This window comes from Eublepharis macularius, chromosome 17 (assembly GCF_028583425.1).
Source record: "Eublepharis macularius isolate TG4126 chromosome 17, MPM_Emac_v1.0, whole genome shotgun sequence".
Lineage (NCBI taxonomy): Eukaryota > Metazoa > Chordata > Lepidosauria > Squamata > Eublepharidae > Eublepharis > Eublepharis macularius.
This window is the reverse complement of record NC_072806.1, coordinates 29,257,796-29,280,112: the sequence shown is the minus strand read 5'-3', so window position 1 is coordinate 29,280,112 and position 22,317 is coordinate 29,257,796. Positions and strand designations below refer to the sequence as shown.

General features: G+C 49.4%; 1 protein-coding gene across 2 annotated transcripts in view; it reads left to right on the top strand.

Annotated features, from left to right (window-relative positions):
* The first annotated feature begins 6,240 nt into the window (after window positions 1-6,240).
* GIT1 (GIT ArfGAP 1) overlaps window positions 6,241-22,317 on the top strand; it is a 49,817-nt gene continuing 33,740 nt past the window's right edge. Inside the window, exons 1-3 of one of the 2 annotated variants that reach the window (XM_055001367.1) lie at window positions 6,241-6,427; window positions 20,057-20,190; window positions 21,675-21,787. In XM_055001367.1, the coding sequence (XP_054857342.1) occupies window positions 6,376-6,427; window positions 20,057-20,190; window positions 21,675-21,787 (299 nt within the window). In that variant the 5' untranslated portion in view covers window positions 6,241-6,375. The remainder of the gene's footprint in view (window positions 6,428-20,056; window positions 20,191-21,674; window positions 21,788-22,317) is intronic. The other variant, XM_055001366.1, reaches the window with a different exon arrangement.

Here is a 22,317-nt window from a genome sequence, read left to right as displayed (position 1 = left end):
CCTAGCAAATAGCATTCAAAAGGCATAAAGCATACCATGGCTACAGATGGACTTGCCCTCTACTAATTTTTTACACCCCCCTTTAAAGCTAGTGCATCTTGTGGCAGTGAGTTTCATATGCATACTGCATTCTTTTGAATACCCTGAACCTACCCCACAGCTACTTTTTTGGGGTGCGTGAGTTCTAGTACCAGGAGGGAGGAAGAAAAAGTTTCCTCCCTCTTTACAATACACAATTTTATAAATATCAAGAGTCACCACCACCCAGCAGTTCTCTCTTTTCTAAGATGAAAACCTTTCCTCAGCCTCATCTCATTTAGGTTGCTCTTTTCTACACCTTTTTCAGACAACTTTTAGACCGTTTCCAGACGGCTTACCTGGCTCCGGAACGTCGCGCCATGTTGCGGGGAAAACGCGAAATATCGCGTTTTCTCACGCGAGTTTTGCGCGACGTCCTGTGACGTCGCGCAAAACTCGCACGAGAAAACGCGATATTTCGCATTTTCCCCGCAACATGGCGCGACGTTCCGGAGCCAGGTAAGCTGTCTGGAAATGGCCCAGGTGACAACAACTGTGTATAATATTCTAAACGCCACGCAGTGGGCATCACAATCCTGTCTGTTCTATTTTCAGTCCATTTCCTAATCATCCCTAGCACAGATTTTTTTCTATTTTCAACACTGCTGCACATTGAACTGACATTTTCATCACGACTCCAAGATCTTTATCCTGATCTGTTTCAGCCAGCTCAGACTCCCAAAAGAATATATTTAAAATTAGGATTTAAAAAAAAAATTGGAATGTGCACCACCTTACATTTACCTACAATGAATGTCATTTGGCATGTTGTTGCCCACTGACCCAATGTAAAGAGATCATCCCGGAATTCTTCCCAATCTGCCTTGGTTTTTTACACAATTTGTTATCATCTGGAAATCTGACTGCTGCATTGCTAAGACCCAACTCCAGATCATTTATGAACCAATTTAATGACACTAGTACCCTGATCTCATCAGATCTCAGAAGCTAAGCAGGGTTGCCCTTATGTTTGCCAACTCCAGGTTGGAAAATACCTGGAGATTTTGGGGGTGAAGCCTGGAGAGTGCAGGGTTTGGGCATGGACCTCAGCATGGTATAATGGCACAGAGTCCACCCTCCAAAGCAGCCGTTTTCTCCAAGTGAACTGATCTCTGTGGCCTGGAGATCACTTGTAATTCCAGGAGATTTCCAGCCACCACCTGGAGGCTGGCAACCCCTAGTTGGCCTTGGTTAGTAATTGGATGGGAGACTTCCAACGAAGACCAGGGTTGCTGAGGCAGGCAATGGCAAGCCACCTCTGTTAGTCTCTTGCCATGAAAACTCCACCAGGGGTCACCATAAGTCAGCTCTGACTTGAGGGCACTCTCCACCACCCTAAACAGCACCAGTACCAATACCCAGCCTTCTGGGATCCCACTGTTCACTTTTCTACACTTTGAGAACTGTTCATTATAAACCCCCGATTTCTCATGATACTTTCATTTGGGCAGAGAGGATGGGGAGGGTTTGCCCCCCTTTCAGCACTTTCTCATACTGTTCCCTGCTCATGGTAACTCTTGCTGTTCCAAATGATGCACATTCCTTGCTGTGTTGCTCCCATCTTGGGATTAGCATCCAGTAGCACCTCTAAGACTAACCAACTTTATTGTAGCATAAGCTTTCGAGAACCACAGCTCTCTTCATCAGATGTATCATCAGAAGAGAGCTGTGGTTCTCAAAAGCTTATGCTACAATAAAGTTGGTTAGTCTTAAAGGTGGTACTGGACTCTACTATTTAGCAACTTCAGACTAACATGGCTAACTCCTCTGGATCTTGGGTTTAAACCTTGATCATACTGGGACATGACAGATACGTAAACAGCTTGACTCTTCGGCTCTCCCCACTTCCATCACAGATAAACTTTCAAAGTTTCCTAACTGAACAATAGGAGACCAACAAAGCAAATGTTCCTATGCTTTAGGAATCCTTGAATATGCCATAGTATTGCCCCAAAGCCCTGGTGATGGGCTCCAGCCTCAGACGCAAGATATCATCCAACCCTCAAGGCCTTGGCCAATATTCTCCTGCAACAAGAGAGCCAGCATGATGTAGTTGTTCGACTAGGATCTGGGAAAACCAGGTTCGAATCTCCACTCTGCCATGGAAACCTGCTTGGTGACCTAGAGCCAACAGCACAGTCTCAGCCTAATCTATCTCATAGGTTTGTTGTGAGCACAATTATGTAAGCCAGCTTGGTCTCCAAGGTCTCGAACCTTTCCCAACACCTGTTACTTGAGATTCTTTAAGTAGAGATTTTAGGGGCTGAGTCTAGGATTTCCTGCATGCCAACTCTACGTGCTGCAGGACTCTTCCTGCGGATGGATTCCCCGTATTTAGCATGCCCCATCTGATATCCTGGTTGAGTCTCATGGAAGGCGCACCTTCCTTTCAAATTCAAAAAGAGTCCAGTAGCACCTTTAAGACTAACCAATTTTATTGTAGCATAAGCTACTACAGACTAACACGGCTAACTCCTCTGGATCCTTCCTTTCAAATGAGTTCCTAAGCAGCATGAAGTTAGAGGTGCTTAAAAACAATCAATAGTGTCTGAGTAAGGGATTTGGAAAAATTATTAGCAGACAAATGCTTTCTCGGCTACACAAAGGGGATCACACAGTGGTGCTGACCAGATGTGTGTGTGTGCTATGTCGCCTCCAACCTATGGCGACCCTACGAATGAAAGACCTCCAAAACGTCCTATCATTAACAGACTTGCTCAGATCCTGCAAACTGGAGGACGTGGCTTCCTTTATGGAGTCCAGCCATCTCGTTTTAGGTCTTCCTCTTTTCCTACTGCCTTCCACTTTTCAGATCAGATGGAGAGAGGCAATTCGGGTGGCGGTCGTGCTGCTAGGGAGAAAGATGGTGTATTAAGGAAGAAAGTAAGTAGGCAAATAAACAAACAAACCCTTTTGTCCCCTGGAATTTTGTGGACTGTTTCAACTTCCCCAAGGCAAAGATTCCCACATTAAGGAGGCCTGAGTCAGGCTATCTGCTAGAGTGGGTATGGGGAGTGTAGTAGAACCTCCAATGTAGAAGCAGAGCCCATCCTGAATAGCTCCCTCCCTTCTGAAGCTCCTCCCTGTCAGCAAAGGCAACTGCTGCAGTCAGCAGGCTGAGTCATGCTGGCTGGTCATCTCAGGGAGGGAGGCAAAATCCTGCCAGCTTTTGCCTTTCTTTCCAGGATCAGTGCACTGCTGACATTGGCTGGAGATTGCAGGATGCAGGAGGACAACATCCGTAGTGTTCAGGGACAGCAGCATGTCGGGCAGGAGACCTTGGCTTCGGGGGCCATGGCGAACGTCTTAGCTATGCTCGAGGGCACAGTGTGCATGATAAGAAACTATCTGGATAAGGAAGCTCTCTGGAGTACTTTTCATCTCAAGAAGACATCCAGGAGCGGGAAAAGAGGCTGAAAGGGGTAAAGGAATTATGAAAGGGCGAGAGCCCCTTCCTTATGAGGAAAGGCTCAGGAATTTGGAAGCTGTTTCAGTTTGGAAAAAAAGCAGTGCAATCCTAAAAAGAGTTACTCCAGAAATCAATGGGCTTAGACTGGAGTAACTCCCTTTAGGATTTCATTGTGAGTGTGGAAAGGATCATACTAGAGGCTTATAAAGTTGCACACGTGGTGGAGAAAGTAGACGAGGGGTTGTTCACTTTAGTAGAACAGGAAGGGGAGTACCGGATGAATGAAGGTCGGTGGGCAGGAGATTCAGAGACAGACAAAAGGAATATAGATCCAGAGGAGTTAGCCATGTTAGTCTGTAGTAGCAAAAATAGAAAAGAGTCCAGTAGCACCTTTAAGACTAACCAACTTTACTGTAGCATAAGCTTTTGAGAATCACAGTTCTCTTCTTCAGATGCAGGCAAAAGGAAGTGATTCTTTTCTCAAAGAGTTGTTGGCTTGTGGGATTCATTGCCACTGGCTGCAAACCTCTAGCATGTCCCCTCTTGGGCTACACATTTATTTTATTTATTCATTTATAGCTTGCCTTCCTCACTGAGACTCAAGGCGTATAACACGATTAAAAACAGTGCAGTAGGAACTGTATGAAGCATGAACCAACAATGAATAAAACTGGGTTACAAAGCTAGAGATCTATACACTAAAAACAATCTAATACATACAAGTAACACAAAACTAGTGAATGATGCAATAAAACGTATAATGTATACTAGGAACAAACAAGGAAAACTGCTTCCTCTAAAAAAAAAAATGTTATTTATAGACTGCCTTTCTCACTGTGACTCAAAGCACATTACACAGCATAAGCCCATAACAATCAATAGCTGGAACATTCAATAAACAAGACGGCGGGGTAAGGATAGCAGAAATTTGAAAAGCAAGCATAAATCCAGAGCTGAAACAAAACATAAGTAGTTTGACATGATGTATTGAACAACATGGAACTGCCCAGTAGGTGCAAACATGAAAAAATGAAATGAAACCATGCCCTCAAACCATAGTTGACTTATGGCAAACCCTGGTGGGGCTTCATGGCAAGAGACTAACAGAGGTAGGTTGCCATTGCCTGCCTCTGTAACCTTGGTCTTTGTTGGAGGTCTCCCATCCAATTACTAACCAAGGCCAACCCTGCTTAGCTTCTGAGATCAGGTTCACCTGGGCTATCCAGGTCAGGATAAGAACACACACACAGCAACAGAAAAGACTCAATAGCAGAGACTACAGTCCCCATCCCTTTCCCCAAACCATCTCTTTAAGCCATTCACCAACATATTCCCCATAATATGAATACCCGCGGGAACAATTCTGTTACATGTTCCGTGGCATGATAAAAGTGTGGGAGCTTTCCTGACATCATCAAGCAGGTGTTGCTCTGGGTGGTGACGGAGGAAGCTAAGAACAGAGGCAATCCAAGCAGATGACACTTTCAGGGAGTGTGACAGAGGCTTGGCTGCTCGACAGGAGCCTACGTACGTCCTACTTTCCTCTCTGGTGAGCGGATTGGATACCCATGAACACAAGAAGCCTCTTGCTTCTTGCTCCCTCTGCCAGAAGAGAGACCCAGTCATACTCAGTCATAGATCCACAGGGGTTAGTTGTGTTAGTCTGTAGTTGCAAAATAGTGAAGAGTCCAGTAGCACCTTTAAGACTTACCAGCTTTGTTGTAGCATAAGCTTTCGAGAACCACAGCTCTCTTCGTCAGATGCATCTGATGAAGAGAGCTCTGGTTCTCGAAAGCTTAAGCTTCAATAAAGTTGGTTAGATTTGAAGGTGTTACTGGACTCTTTACTATTTTGTAACTACAGACTCACACGGCTAACTCCTCTGGATACTTAACTAACTAGCCCTTAAAAGTGATGATAGCCACTAAGTGCATGCCAGGGGTAGTCCTGCCCAATGGGCAACACTGGTAGCTGCCCTGGGCCTCATGCTGGAAGGCCTGACTACCCATAACCCTGCCACATGACAGAGGGGGGAAGTTGGCTTGGCAGCAGCTGGCTACTTACATCCACCCTATCTGACGCTCAGGCAGCCAGCTTGGTGCCAGAAGTGACACCTGCTTCACATTTGGGGGGGGGGGGGCGAGGGTCACCCTGCTTGGGCCCCAACAAGGGGCAGGAGGGATTCCAGGGACCACCCTGGATTTTTGCAGAGGGCCCTGTAAGCACTAGGAGCACCCCTGGTCAATGGCGACTCGCCAGGGGGCCTAAAACATAGCCCAAACCTAAGGACACATAACAATGCGCAAAGCTTTCAAGGTCCCCAGAGCTCTTCGTAAAGACAGGAGTTACAAAAAATGTACAATACAGAAACAGGTCAAAAGTTTGATCGCTCAAGCAATTCCCACCGTGCCGCGCGACCACCCGGCTACCGAAGCCCGAAAAGGGGCCAGCGGGAGGAGTCCTGGGTCCCCCCGCCCCCGATGCCAGGACCCAGGCGTCCTGCCCGCCCCGCCCCTCCTCTCCCGAGCCCCCGCCCCTTCCCCCGAGCCGAGGAAGGACCCAGGCGTCCTGCCGCCTTCTGGCCACGCCGCCTGTCGACGGGCCGGTGGGGGGCGTCGCAGGGTCGCCAGCAGCGGCCGGCCGGGATCCGCCTCTGCTGGGCGAGCCCTGCGTGCCAGCCAGCGGGGCTCGCTCCGCCTCCGGGGGCGGCCTCTGCGCCTGCCTGGCTTCCTGCAGGAGGGCGGACGCGCGGCTCAGCCCCGGGAAGCGGCGGCGGCGGCGGCGGCAGAGGGGCCGGGCGGGCGGCCGGCGCCGCTGCCCCATCTCCGGCGAGGAAGCTCCCCGGCGGGCGGAGCGCACGGCCCACGCTGGCCGCCTCGCCGCTCAGGATGGCCCGGAAGGTGCCCCGGGCGGAGGTGTGCGCCGACTGCAGCGCCCCAGGTGAGCCGCCGGCGGGCCTGGCCTGCAGCCGCAGCCCCGGCCAGGTAGGGCGGGCGGGCGAGCGGCGGCGGAGCCTGCCGGGCCGGGCCTGCTGCAGGAGCGATGCGCCTGCCGCTGCGGGGCTCCTCGGGGAGGCTGGCGTGGCCCCCTGGCCGGTCGGGAAGAGGAGCCGGCCGAGCCGCTCTCCCTGCCCCGCTTCGCCGCCCGGGGAACCCGCGGGGGCCGAGCGCGCGCTGCCGGGCTTCTGGGCAGCCTCCCCCCCCCCTTCCCTATGGATCCAGGCTCGGGATTTTGGGAAATGGCCAGCCCCCCGCCGCCCCCCTCCCCCCGCCGCTGACTTGTCACCCCCTCCTGCAGCCTGTGTGGCGGATGGGACCCAGGTGTCCTGGCGCCCACACGGCCTGTGCAGGCACCTTGGCCTACCCTCTTCTTTGCCTCCCCCCGGTCCACTTCCCCTCTTTAAGAACAGGAATGGAACCCACCCCGGTTCTGAGAAGAGGACCCGAGAATCCTGGCAGCTCTTGCCTCGTTTCCCTGGCCCTGCTCAACGGGCCTGCTTTAGCCCGGGTCTCCCTTCTCTCTAAAGTGGCTGGAAGTTCCCGCTGGGGAGACTGTGACCTCCCACCCATTCTGCTGCGCCTTGCAATGCGCCTGGGGGTGCGCTCTGGTACTTGCAGTGGCAGGTGCGGAAGAGGCCCTGCCTCTGAACTGTTGGCTGGCCCAACACTTAGCTCGCCATCCCTTGTGCCTTCTTTTTCAAAAAGTGGTTGGACTGCCCCAGAGCCAGGTCCTTGGCTGTTGTTTCAGGTTCCTAACTGGTTAAAAATGTTTCCCTTTGCTTGGGAGGTGCCCAGAGTGCTCCCTTTTTTGTGGGGGGGGGGGAAGCATTTAGGAGGAGCAGTGCCCATCCAGCGGGAACTGCAGCTTTGCCATCTGCCTGTGGGTTTTGATGGAGGCCCTTCCATTGTTGCCTGCTCTGTCTGCCATTACAGAACTAAGGGGTTGGTCTGGAGTGTCCAGGGCAATGAGAAGTTGGGCAGAACTTTGCTAAGGTCCATCCTGATTCTTGGATTTAGATTGTGGTGGCCTGATGGTTTTGTTGTGCTACAAGTTTCCTTACTTTCCTCTGCAACGAGCAACCTGGCTGGCTTGCTTGCTGGAGCTCTCAAGTTGCTAGTCATGTTTGTATCTGATGTGTGGATTTGACCCCACACAAGAGTGTTGTATTGGGAGTGGGATGAAAGTCCTGTACGTAGTGGGTTGGTCTGTGCGGGCCTGGTCATTGGATATTGCAGTTTGCCGGCCTTTGTGAGTTGAGTGCAAGTGTCTTTGAGCGGAGAGATCTTTTTTTCTCTTCCCAACTGGTAATTGTAGAACTAGAAAAACTCATGGAGAAGTCAGCAATTTTTGTTACCTTGGATCTCCGTAAACAGAAGTAGCCTCCCGTGGAAGATCAAGTGCAGGAAAGCCTTTGTTCTTGCCTGTGATTTTTCAGACCTGTCTTAACTGCCCATTGGTGGAAACAGAATTCCAGTGTAGCTGATCAGATCCGGCAGGGCGGTCCTTATCCCCTCTGGTATTGGTGAGACACAATCCAAGCGGTGCCTGCCGGAGATGTTGGGATCCAACTCACGGATTGTGTGCAATAGTACATGGTCTAAAATGTGCTCTCCAGAGTTCTCTGCATCAATTCTGCAAGATTCTAGGGCATACAGTTTGGGCTGCTTGCTGTCCACTGGTGCCCTTAGAAATACTTGTATACCAAGGAACTACTGGGGGACCCTGGATGACATGTCCGGCAGTTGAGTGAGCGTGATTTGCCGGGGCCTTGGGAGGAACCTTCGGGGACCGCCAGTGCCACCTCTTCAAGCTCTTGGGGCTATTAATTTACACCAAGGAGAAAGCTGCCTGTTGAAGCTCTGCAGCAACCGAGGGAGGAAGTGGCTGGTCAAGGGAGCAAGGGGCCTCTTCCTGCCGAGGGAAAAACTGTGGGGATTGACACCACCATTTGTGTCCATGCTTGAGACTTGCGCAAGCTGTGCCCTCTGTGAGTACCTGCTATGTATGGATGGCTACGAGTTGGACTGTGCTGGAGGCTGTTTTGGGGAAATGCAACAACTGTGTTTGTCTGAATGCCAGTTGATCTGCCTTGTGTCAGAACCGGGGAGGTTCCGGTTCGCCTCTCCGGGTTGCTGCACTGAAATTCTCCTGGAGATCTGGAGGTTGTTAGGCCTGATTTGCCACTTTTTGCTCTCTCTCCGTTTCCCCTCTTCTCCCACTATTGACTATCAGGGTGCAAGCTGCTTGGGGCAGGGACCTTTTAATTTGGGGGTGGGTGGTTTCTTCTCTTATTCTCGAAAGCACACTGTATGTTGCTATTCCTTTCCTGAGAATAGGAGCTGGTGCTTTCCTTCCTTCTTCCTCCCAGGTTTGTCGATCGGGTTTCTGGGTGTTTGGCACCTCCCGTCTAAATTCTGTAGTTACACTAAATGAGCTTAGTAAGTATCTTTCCATATTTTTGCACAACAGCCAGATTTGCTTCTATAACTATTTCTTCAAGCAACAGGTCTGGAATGAACAGCGACGTTGGTGGGTCTCCCATCTTCTGTCTCCCATCTCCGGCCTATTATGAGTGGCATAGTGGAGAGGTACGAAGGGCATTCAGAGTCCGCCAGGGGGCATTTTGAAAGCCTTTCTTGAATTGCGACCTATCCGAGGGACAGCCGACATATTTCCAGGTTCTTTTAGTTGCTCCATATGGGCCAGAAACACATTTTTAAAATTTAAAACAGTCCAGTGCGTTGTGTTTGATTTTAAAAACATACAAAACCAATGCACAAGCTAATAAAGCAAATAACTAAATTTAACAAGGAAAGAGTTTTTTTTTAACGTAAACATGACTATAAAATTACATATTATTGGGAATATTCACATGAAGAACAATGACTAAACTCCCAACTTCTGTGCTTGCATGACTGACACATGGATACATACAAATAAATGTGCTTTCTGAATATAGCACAGCTCTGCATTTGATCCCTCCACGGGGCTCTCTCCCGTGGTTACAATCTGACAAGAATAGGTCCTGGGCTCATGCTTTGCCTGGAAGCTTCGCACCATTTCCCTGGGTCGCCATTCTGCTCCCACACACACACTAAGCTTGCTGAGGAGTTAGCCGTGTTAGTCTGTAGTAGCAAAACCAAAAAGAGTCCAGTAGCACCTTTAAGACTAACCAACTTTATTGTAGCATAAGCTTTCGAGAATCACAGTTCTCTTCGTCAGATGCGTGGAGGGCAAGAAGAAACTGGTCAGATATATAGGTGGAGAGGGGAGGGCGGAGTAGATGCAAACAGTAGCTTCTGATATGGAGATGAGTTTGCTTCTGTTAAGGAAGTCAGTTACTTCTGATAATGAGATAACCATTCCTAGTCTCTATTCCATCCCAGCTTGACTGAGTCAAATTTACATATGAATTCCAATTCAGCAGCTACTGTTTGCATCTACTCCGCCCTCCCCTCTCCACCTATATGACTAGTTTCTTCTTGCCCACTATGCATCTGACGAAGAGAACTGTGGTTCTTGAAAGCTTATGCTACAATAAAGTTGGTTAGTCTTAAAGGTGCTACTGGACTCTTTTTGACTAAGCTTGCTGGAGTCAATAATGGTCACTTCGGGGTACGAAAGATGCATTCTGTCGTTGGCTGTGGTGCCCGCTTTTCATTAGTTACGTATTCCATTGAGTTAAAAAATGGATTCTGTTAGTTCCTTGGGCCGAGTGAACTTAAGCTGTCTGCTGGCTTAACAGTAATAATACTTATTTAAAATGTGTCTCTGTCAATATGGGGCACTTTACAGAGTGAGGGTCTCTGCCCCAGGTGCTTACAGTTAGCAACTTGACATAAAGGAGGCAACGGAAGGGAGGTCAGGAGATGTAGGGGAAGAATGTGGGCTTATTTCTGTTACAGGGGTTGGAGTGGCTGATTCCGGCCCTGTGTCACTGCAGTGCCCTCCTGTCCCAAATTGTGGTGGTTCTTGTGACGGCATGCGGAGCTCTTTGCAGAGCTAGGAAAGTCCTTCCTACCATAAAAGTGAGAGCTTTGGAGATGGAACTTCAGGTCAGGACTACCCTGTGGGGTGTGTGTGTGTGTGTGTGTGTGTGTGTGTGTGTGTGTGTGTGTGTGTGTGTGTGTGTGTGTGTGTGTGTGTGTGTGTGTGTGTGTGTGTGTGTGTGTGTGTGTGTGGCAAAAAGGTCTCCTCAGCGTATGGCCCCGTGACAGGCTGTTCTGTGCCAACCACTCCTGTGGGCAGAAACTGCAAATATCTGCAAAAGCAATTCTTCACCACCATCTGTGCGAGATGTGCCCACGCTTACCCTCTCAAGATTTAGAAACAGGGAGGAGAGAGGGGAGAGATGCTCTGGAGATTGATTGGGGCTTGGAGTTCTGCCTGCCTGGTTCCTGGAATTGGGGAGCCAGCTTGAGAGGTTGAGTTGTGCCAAAGGTCTGTGGGGAAAACATTTCCAGTCCCCAAGGAATTGGCATGGAACCCGCTGCCAGGCTGCAAAAAAAAAAAGGCTTTGAAATGCTTCGGGCTGCTGCATCCCATTCAGAGAATCCGCTTCGGTGACAGCTAGGCAAGAGAGGGAATTTCCAGCTCTTCCTCGGCACCCTTTCTAACCGCCAGCGTTGCTCAGCCGGCAGGACCAAATCCTTGCTTCCTTTCTCTGGTAGCAGCCAGTCTGGGGGAGGAGTGCCTGCCAACAAACCGTGTGAGGGCCTGTCGTAGCCAAGAGAGAAGGGAACCCGTGTCTCTCCTCCATTTTCCCAGCCTGGTGTTTGCTCATTCCAGAAGATGGGGCACTGTCTGGGGACTAACCAAATCTACCAACAGCTTTTATCACTCTGTCTTTTGGTGAATCAGTCATGCTGTGCTAGCAGGAGGGCTGTATTGTAGGGAGGCAGTCTGAAAGAGATGCTTTGCTAACAAGGTAGGGACCCTAGGCTTCACCACTGTGTTGCCTAAGCACATGCTCCTATGTACTACCCATTGCTTCAAGTATGACCCTACCAGGTAGTTCCATGTTGTCTAATGTCAGCCCTAGAATAGCTTATGCTCTGTTTCAGCATTTCTTCAACTCTGTATTTGGATTATTGCTAATGCTATGCCTTTGTAAAATTGCATTTATTTGCCCTATGGCACTGATAAGGGAAATGTCCTTGACATTGACTGTACTAATCTCACACTATGTAATCCGCCTTGAGTCTCAGTGAGAAAGGCGAACTATAAAAGACATAAAATAAATAAATGAAACTTCCCTAGTCAGAAGCAGTCTACCTGTGACTACCAGGTACTTAGAGCAAGCAACAAGTTAGTCACCCTTTGCCCTGTGCGTGGTCTTAGCAAAGACACCTGGCTGGCTGTTGTCCGGAGCAGGCTATGGGATTAGACCTGCCTTCAATTTATATAGCAGAGCTCCTGCTGTGCGTGTTCTCAAACTTCCACTGAAGCATGTTGTGGCCGGATCTGGTACCACCTGCCCAAAATTTAACAGGAAGTTCTTTGGGTCAAATGATGGTATGGAATTTTTAAATAAAGTGGCCAAACTAGCATGACAGAGTCTTTTTTTAAAAAATCCCAGGAAGTCAGCTGTTTGAGGACTGTTTGTTCAATGGAATCTCCATGTTCAGGGGCAGTCTACCTCTGAATAATATATGTTCAAGATAAACAGGAAACATTTACCATCCTTTGAGCTTCCGGAAGGCATGTGGCTGCCTGCTATTGAAAAAGGAAAGCTGAATTAGACGGGCTTTGGTCAAGTCCAGCTTGATTGTTCTTAAAGGCCTGGGATCTGTACAACAACTGGACGAATAGTATGAAGATGGGAAGCCTCTGTTTCCCCATCCCACCACACATCTGTCTGTGGGAGGGGGCATTCTTTCCATCTGCTGCAATCGGAGTCTGGCTGGTCACACCCAAAAGCCAGGAAGGAAAGGTGGGGAGGCCAGCTCCATCCGCACAGAGCTGAACTTCCTGCCCTACTGCTGCTAGTCCGGGTGCGGGGATTGCTGGTGGGGGGCCGGATGTGCTGCCCCCATGGCTTGGCCCCAGTGCAGAAATACTAACCCCACAATTTCCCTCTTTACCCACCCCATTGTGTTTCCATTGGAATGATTGCCTAATTTATGGCCATACCTCCTGCCAGGCCTTGCTTCCCAAACAGAGCCCCGGTTGGCTTTTCAGTTGTCTCTTCCCTGCTCTCATTTTGGTCACCCGTGTGCAAGGTGCATAGCTGGATTGGAAGCATCACCCAAGTTTGTACGTGCCTGAATTTCCCAGCGGATTGGGTGGCAGAGATGTCTTCCCCTTGGGGTGGGGGGTGATGTGTGAAAGTGATGGTGTTTCTGCCAAGCTTGCCTGGGCGGGTGCAGAGCCAAGAGGCATCTGAGGGCATGACTTCCGCCTGGCATTGTTCAGTCATGTCCCAGAGGTGCCTGCAGGCTGCACATCTTTGCCAGGAATGGGGTGTGGGAAGGAGAAGCTGGAGCCATGGAGTCCTATCCTCGCAGGATCCAAACTCCCCAGGAAAAGCTGTGTCTTCCCCAGTTGAACTGTCCTTTCCCTTTTCCTGCTTTTGGACTCACTAGGTAGCCACCAAACTTGGAAGCGGCTTTTGTGCTCTCAAATTTTGCCCATGGTGGTTTTGGTTCTGTTCCACACAGACGCATTAAAAGGCTTTGCACCCAGTGAGTCCAAATTCTGCACCAAGAGAAATTGGACTGTGCAGCCTGCATAGCTGATTTGCAAATAGTCTGCATAATTTCTCATGCTTTACCTAAAGTGCTTTGCATAATTTATTCTGAGTTTACTGATCATGCGGAAGGGCAAGGAGTGCCATCGCTACCCACAGCAGATCTTGTTCATCCAGTCATCTGGCTATGGAGGCCGTGACCCACTCACTTTCATGCATATCGCTGCATTCATAAGGACTGGAATCTTGCTTTAAGGAAAAGTGATCTTTGTACATTACCCACCCATCCCTCATGCAAATGCTCACAGGACTGTATTTTTTGTCTTGCCTGTTAAAAAAACGTGCGGCTTCATGATATATAGAAAAAGTTTTGTCTTGTTGGTTAAAATCAGGAAGAGGCCTAGAAAAACCTGTTTATTGTCTGTTAAGAGGGAGGCACTTTTTATGCATCATACAGGAAAAGTAACTCCCAAGAAGTAAATGCTACGGGCATTTATTATAACATGGACTGAGGCTTGAAATACTGTCAGGGGCTTTCTGTTCTAAACATTATGTTGACTTGCTGTCGTCTTTGCAGTGGTGTGTTTAGATGCTGATGCTTGTCCATTGAGCTTTTAATTTTTATTGCCATTTGCGTTAAACATGCATACAAAGTTATACTTACGAAGAAGGGCAAGGAGCCAGGATGAAGACTGAAATCCCCTCCCAACCACTGGGCAGTTTGCTCCTGCTCAGCCTCCTGTGATTTCACTAAATGTTGCCCGTTGGCATTGGCCACCATGGAATCTAGCAGTTTTAAAACAACAACAACATGAAAGCCAAGGTGGTTAGAATGCTCAATTTTGCATGTGCTGCCTAATGAGGAAAAGGTGCAGAATTATAGCGCATATGCCTCCCAAGTTGCACATAAGTCAGTTCTTGTGGTATCTTCAAGACTACCAGGAAGCTGAAATTTTGGGCCCGCTTGGTCAGGTGCATGATGAAGTCCCAATCACAATCTTTTGAAACTGCTGCACTTCTTTAATTACAGGATTGTGGCAAGGAGATGGCTAAGGACGTGTCTCTCTCTGTTGATGGAGCTGCAGCGGCAGCGACCGATTTAATTCCAGGTTGCTGTCAATGGCTGGCCAAGCACCTCTGCTTGTTCCTTCCCTCACTTTGTGGATTCTGGCTGCAGCCAGGAACTCTGCTGCATAATTTTCCTTCCAGGAACTGACCAGCTTTTCTCTGTGGCCCTGAACCCCTTCCAGATTACTTGTTTCCAAAATACTCATTTTGAGAATCAGGTAATCAAATATGTGCTTAAGGAGATCAGGAGGAAAAAGTCAATGCTGAGCCAAGGAATTCCCATTTTGAATCCTGCATCTGTTTTGAGAAGCCCCCAAATGTTAGCTGTGGGGCACTCAGGATGTGGCTCACTGCGTTGTGATTGCATATGGCCGAAGATGGAAGGAACTGACCTGACTATCTTTGGAGGGAAGGGCTTTCTGATCACAGCCTAAGGAATGTTGGCTGACATCCTGAGAGGTATGAGGAATGGATTTTTCATGAACAAATGATTTTGGGGGTCTAGCTGTTGGAGGTAGGGGCTAAGGATTTGGATTTTCAGGCTGTGGAAAGAACAGAGGTCAGGGAAGAAGCAGCGTCTCATTTTTCCAAAAAGCAACGTGCTGGAGCTTAGTGCCACAGTCTGACCTGGAAGCCGAGCTCAGAGGTGAGGATTGATGTGCCGGCCCAGAAGTATTCTTGGCTGAGTCTGAGCACTGAAGACGGGTTCTAGGACTGAGCCCTGATGACCTTGTGTGTGATGTATGGGGGGGGCAATCTGAGTGAGTACAGTGGGGACAGCTGGCATGCTCTCTCCCCCGCCCCATTTCTGCATGGCTTTCCCTTCCTGTTGACCTTTGGGCTGTGCTCCATTCCCCCGCTATAAAAATGGCCTCTTGTCTTGCAGTGCGGCTCTCCCCGCCTGCATCCGGCAGTGGGAGGTTGTGATTGGGGAAGGGCTCTTGGCCAGTGGGGAAAGCACCTCCCTTGCTTGCAGAAGGGCTTTGTCGCTAGTTAAAGTGGGCCTTCGGGTGGAGGGCTAGCAAAGAGGTTGGAGAGTATCCATCAATCTGTGGTGCTGGGCGACGTAGGCTGTTTGTTCATATGAGGTCTGTGTGTGTGTGTTATGTGCTGTCGAGTCCAACTTATGGCGGACCCTATGACTGAAAGACCTCCAGAGCATCCTATCATGCTCAGATCTTGCAACCTGGAGGCTGCGGTTTCCTTTAAGCCACCTCCTTCCGAGTCTTCCTCTTTTCCTACGGCCTTCAACTTTTTCAACTTTTTGGTGCAGGGCATTATTCCTGAACCGGATAGATTGGTTATGCCGGTTCATGTCCTCATGGAAGAAGTCGAGTGCGAACCAAGCTGTATGCTTGAGGAGCCGGGAGCCATTTGTGCCACGTGCAGTTTTCAATCAGCTGTACGCAGGAGCTGGCCTGCTGCCATTAACTTTTCTCCACACTTTTGCATACCCCATTATGGGAAGGGACTCTGGAATGTGATGGGGGAAGAGACGGCACCATCTTTTAAAGCTGAGTAGCCCCTTTTCTCCAGTCTGGATTCTGTCTTTGTTCAACTGTGCTCTGCGTGGCCTTGGCCGTGTGCAGCGGGCCTCGAGGGATCATCTATGCCTTTGGGTGGTGCAGCAGTGTGTGTTTAGGTGCCACGTTTTTATTCTGGTTTTCTGGCACCATGTTGCATGCGAGTGTGCACAAACATGGCTGTGGCACACAGCGTGTTGCGTGTGCTCAGTGGAGCGGTGTGTATTTTGTTGCATTCTGTCTTAAGAGGATAGATTATTCTGTATCAGAGGCATGTTCTGGTGTGTCTTGGAACTCCCACCCGCTGCACAGTGACCCTGACTGGGGGAGGGTCTCCCGCAGGTGTTGGCAAGCTGTTGGGGGGGGGCGTGCCTCAGTGGGTGGGGAAATGACTGTATGTACAGGGGGTTGCGGAGCTTGGATTGGGAGGTGACTCATTCTACAAGAATCCTGGCAGCTTATTACATTGGGGGAGAGGCAGGCCTGATGCTGTGTGTGTGTGTGTGTGTGTGTGTGTGTGTGTGTGTGTGTGTGTATGCGCGTGCGTGCAGGCATAGAACTGTGCTTCATGACAGTTGCAGGAGTGAGTGGCAGGAGGTGCCGGAGCCGAGGGGTCTGTGGGCCAGGGTGAAGGACTAGCCGAGTCAAGAAGATCGTCCGTCTCGTCCCAGAACAGTTGCCCCTTGCAAGCTTGCATGGAGGGTGGGAAGGCAGTGGCTTCAGCCCGGAGTTTGCAGTTCCTATTCAGAGGTAGACTGCCTCCAAACATGGAAGTAATTCCCGATACTATGTAATCCCATGACAGCAAAAATATGCAAGAGTCTTGTGACATCCTAAAGACCAGGGCTTTTTTCCTAGGAAAAGAGGTGGTGGAACTCAGTGGGTTGCCAGCACAGGGGGCAACTCTTGGCGGGAGGTGGTGCCCCTGGTACCACATATGCGCACGTGCGCAAAGTGCGCGTACGCTCCTAGGACCAATGATGTCACTTTGGGTCAGCTGGAACAAGGGGGGAGTTTTAAAAAGTTTAAATCACCCTCGGCGAAAATGGTCACATGGCTGGTGGCCCTGCCCCCTGCTCTTCAGACAGAGGGGAGTTTAGATCGCCCTCCATGCCGCTCCAGATCATGGGGTGGGGCCACCCGCCATGTGACCATTTTCAAGAGGTTCCGGAACTCCGTTCCACCGCGTTCCAGCTGAAAAAAAGCCCTGCTGAAGACTAACAAACCTTTGTTCCAGCTTCAGCTTTCACACACTAAAACCCACTTCGTCTTCTGAAGCAGGCTCTAGTCTATGAAAACTTAAACTGGATTTTTTAAAAAATTCTCTAAATATGGATGCCCCATGCAGCTATCATGATTAGAGGATGTCTCTAGGAATTTGTCTAATCCTGTTTCAAAGGCTGCCCTCCCCCCAATCCAAGTAAGTGGCTGTTGCCATATCTGGTGCCAGTGAGTTCCATAAGTTCGTTAGATGACAATAAAGCAGGCTGTGGCTGGAAAAAGCAGCGGGACGTCAGTCCAGAGGCTGAAATCTTGACATTGGCAGAATTCACGAGGAAGGAAGGCGTTTGAGGGTCAGGAGGACTGAGGTGGCATCCTCGACAAGACCAGCCCTGTGAGTTGGAGGCATTTGTAGTATGTGGTATAGGGTTCTCTGTGCCCTGTTTTGACCTCTGGCGGTGTGGGGCAGGGAGTGCCCTCTTCGAGCCTTAATCTGGGTGGATGGGGGCTGTGTGCCGTCCATTGATTATTGCGAGTCCAGCTTCATTCTTGCCAAGCGGCGTTTTCCCGCTGCGTGTCTGGTCTCAAATGTTCCTTTGTTCTGCAAGCATGAAACAAAAGGTCCCTAGTGTGACTTGCCAGTGCGGGGGGCACTAAGGCAAAGTGAGCTGGCCCAGAGCAGGGCACGTGATGCTTCCAGGCAGCCCTGTGCGCTTCCAGCCCTACTGGACAGAGACATGGGGGCAAGGTGGGATTTTTTTTTTTTTAGAAAATGCTGAGGTTCAGCTTGCTTGGCAGTCATGCCTTGTGGAAAGGATCCATTGGAAAGGATCTCTGCACATGCTTTGAGGCGCACCCCCCATGACTTCTGGTCTTCTAAAGTTGTGCTGCAGGTAGTGGAGTTGGGATTTGGGACAGGGCTCGTAAAGGACTGAGGCAGTTCTTTATGGGTGTGTGTGTGCAATTTCTTTGGGGAGGTAAAATAGGGCTTGGTTTGTGCACATTGCGGTTCTTTGCTGTGGAAGGCGTTGAGAAAGGAAGGGGGTGCACTGTGTGGATTTCCGTGCCTCCCCGGGGATATGGGTGCCAAGCTGGGAATAGCTCTTTGCGTGGGAGGCTTCTGCTCTGGCAAGGGAGGGTGTGAAGATGGCACGATGTTTTCTCTCGTTCATCTGGTAGGGGCTGGATAGGACAGGCTGGTGCTGGGAGTGCGGAAGAATTCTCGCAAGCATTTGTGGTTTGCAGGCCATCCATGAACATACACACAAACACACACTTAATCTCCCCAAAATCCCTGGAGCGCACAAGGCTGCTGTGTTCTGTTAATATAATTTTTTTAAAATATATTTTCTCATTTAAAAGAGCTAGCAAGATTAGGAAGTGGCCAGCAGTTCCATTTAGAGGCCAGAGTTCATGCCATGACTGTCCAGTTAGCAAACAGACTATGTATGTATTCATGTGATACTAAAAAATGTTTCTAATGTCTTGTTTTGGGGTACCTTGTTTGAGCTTCATGGGAAGGATGCTATACTCTCAGGAATAGGACACACTGCTCCTCTTCTAAAGTGAGAAATGCAGGTATTGACTCTTGCCTAGTTGACGTACCCTGTTTCTGTTCTGAAATATGTCTGAGTTGCCTGTCCTTAGATTGTTTCCATGTGGAGCTTGACGTTCGGTGATTCGCTCTTTCCTGCTTGAGCAGTTTGAATGTTTCTGAATGTCCCGTTAACGTTGCAATAGCTCAACGGCTGCTTTATGAAGTTAGGAGGCTAGCTGTGGTCAGAGAGGGAGGAAACACGGGCTAAGTTCTCATGGGATGGATAAAACTGTGTCTGGGCTATTCCATTTCTGACCATGTATGTGGAGTGGGGGCTGGCCGTTTACTTGGGTGAATGCTTCCCTCTCTACAAAACTTCCAAGCTTGTATCAGGTGGGGTAGAAATCTAAGACTGGATCCTTCTTCCTGACATGCCAGTTTTCTATGTACAGGGAAAGTTTTGGGGATGTCATCTTGCCACCTGCTGTCTGAAGTGGTCCAGCCCAAATACAGGATTCACTCTGTTTGCTTCCTTGGGAATTATTGCTCTTCCTATCTCACGGCTCCTCCATTTACTCTTGATCCCTTTTGGGAGGGGGAGGTTGAGGGTTTGCTGCTGCTGTTATAACTGAGCAGGACGGTCTTGGGTATAACGGAAACCTACCGCGGTTATACCTGCCATCTCCTTGCATCCATTGACTGAGATGTAGAGAGGTCACGGAATGCTTGTTAACATTCTGGTGGGTGAAGATCAGCTTCCATGCTTGCAGCCTAAGAACTGAAGGTTGGGGGGAGAAAACCCCACTTTCTAATGCTTAATATGCCGCAACTAAAGAGTGCTCACCTCCCCTGGTATAGTGCTGCTGGGGCGAGGAGATCCTGGCTACTGGCAGAACCCCCTTACTGTTTCTAGGGAGAGTTGGGGGGTCTCGTTAGCAACCAGACAAAGGCACAAGAAGAGGATTGCATGGTTGATTGAGGGATAGAAGCTGTCGGGGGGACCAAGAGATTTTTGAGGGAAAGGGCGCCTCCGTTTTGTGCAGTAGCTAGAAGGGGTACTTTCCTATAGCAAGATGATGGCAGTTAGTCAAGAGCTCACAACCCGTTCCCTTGTCTGTGGGCCTGGACGGGGCTCCGTTCCACAGCCTGCACTTGAATAGGGCTGCGCCTGGAATAGGACTTTGCCATGGCTTGGTCTTGGGGTAGGCGGTGCAGTGAACATGCACGGTATTTTTCTCTGTCCGTCAAGAGGGTGCGAAGAAATTGCGCACAGCTGGGATTTTAGGGAGCAGGAACTTCTGTGAGGATTTCACTTTCTGGCAGGCTAGAACCTCAGGGCCTCGTCCTTTTTAGAAACTGAACACTTGAATATCCTGAAAACTGGCCTGTGGTGCTAGTACGGAATGCTCACAAACAGTCGTCATGGTTTGAGAGGCCATTTGCCCAAAGATCCTGTTGTTAGCTGCTGTGGGAGAATCTGAATGACTTGGACTCAGACAGGCGGTGGTGCCTTTTCTTCTCTCCCCCTACAGACCCCGGCTGGGCATCCATCAACCGTGGAGTGCTGGTTTGTGACGAATGTTGCAGCGTCCACCGCAGCCTGGGGCGCCACATATCCATCGTCAAGCACCTCCGACACAGCCCCTGGTCTGCTACACTCTTGCAGGTAGGTGGGGGCATATGGAGGTGGGCTACTTTGGGAGGGAGCCAGCTTTGCCACACCATCTGACTTGGGAGCTCCTTAAGGCGGCGGCGGGGGGCGGGGGGAAGCTTTTTTTTGGCTCAGGTTGCTGAAATAACGTGGCTGCCTCATTGGCTGCCCATCAGTTCCTGGTTTCAATACGAGATGCTGGCTATCACACACAGAGCCCTTCATGGCCTTGGATCCTCCAGTCTGTAAGACTGCTTCTCCCCCATGCTGCATTGTGACAGCAGCAGTGCCCATGTGCATAGGGCTTTCTGCAGGCGCCGCCCAGCAAGCAGGCAAGATCAACAGCCGCCCCCCCCCAAATGCATTGTGTTTTAACTTATGTAATACCATGTTCTGTATTGTTTAATATGTCATGGTGAATACTTATGCTTTGTTCAGGTGACACCTTTGTTTCAAATTTCTGCAATTCTATCACATTACTTATTAGATGCGTCATCCAATTGATTGCATTGATTTACGTTCTGTAATCTGCCTTGAGTCTCAGTGAGAAAGGCGGACTATAAATAATGTAAAATAAGTAAATAATCCTTTTTGCTGCTTCTGCATTACTCCCCAAAGGCAACTGATTCTCTGCAGTCAGTGCAGTGGGGTCTGTTCTCTCTCTGCCCCCATATTTATGCCCTGAGCCGGATAGCCCAGATGAGCCTGATCTCATCAGATCTCAGAAGCTAAGCAGGGTCAGCCTTGGTTAGCAATTGGATGGGAGATCTCCAACAAACACCAGGGTTGCAGAGGCAGGCAATGGCAAACCACCTATGTTGGTCTTTTGCCATGAAAACCCTACTAGGGTCACCAGAAGTCAACGCTGACCTGAAGACACTCTCCGCTACCACCACATATTTATAAAACAACATGGCTGTTTAAGGTTTTTTGCAATGAAGCAGAATAAAAATGGTGCTGTGGCAGTATTTTAGAAAAGACAGACGTCCTGCCTTGAAGAGCTTACATTTTAAAAGTAGAGGGGGAAGCTGGGAGGGAAAGGGTGGGAAAGAAGGCATAGATGCACACATTGCGGGGTTTGTTTCTACTCTTTGTATCTACTATACTTCTCTCTTGCCCTTTTTCCAAGAAGCTCATAACGGCATACCCCTTATTCTTCCATTTTATGCTCAGAACAACCCTGTAAGGTAGGCTAAGCTGAGAGGGAATGACTGGGTCAAGGTTACTCAGGGAGGTTCAGGAATGAGTGGAGGTTTGACCCTGGGCTGCCCTCCTGTTTTGTGTCAACTGGAGACGAGAATGAGGGGGCTGGGAGTGGAGTTGGCCCGTTGCTTAGAACGGGGTGAGAGATCAAGTAACAGTAAGTGATAGAGGTGGAGGGAAGAAGCTTTTGGACCGCGATCCTGTTGTCAGTGTTGCTGGGTGCAGGTTGTGATCCCCCTCCCACAATAGCTCCTGTGGTCTCCTCCCTCCATTCTTTCTCTCTCTTCTTTCCCTAGATGGTGCACACACTTGCCAGCAATGGTGCCAATTCTATATGGGAACACTCGTTGCTTGATCCGGCGCAAGTCCAGAGTGGGCGGCGCAAGGCAAATCCCCAGGACAAAGTTCAGTGAGTATTGGAGGGTGCCTCTTTAGGAAGAGAGGATGGAGGGGAAACGGGCATCGACTTCCGAATTTTCGAGAGGGTCAGCGCATTCCAAAGCAGGGCTGAAGCTCTGGTATTTCGCTTATGAGTTGAGCTTGCCGCTTTCTAAATAAGACTTAATAGCCCTGCTAATCACAAGGATTAGAAATCCTATATTGCCAACTGTAGATAATTCTCATTTTTTTCTTATTAGTGGATGCTGCTGCTATCTTTTTTTTTTTACCCGATCATAAGATTTGTTGGCAATGTTTGAAGAAAAGAGACCACAAAAGTCCAATTTATACAAGAATCTTACATTAAATAACATCTAAAACCACTTGGAAAGTTTTAAATCTTGGAGAATGGTTTTGCACATGAGCTGCTGCGGAAACTGTAGGTAGAGCTAATTTTATCAAGTATAATGTTCCTTTTTGTGTTATGTGAAGCAAAGGTGGATCCAAATGTTTGTTCTTCCTGGGAGGTGACTGAGATTCTGTGGTCCAAGGCAAAGGTGA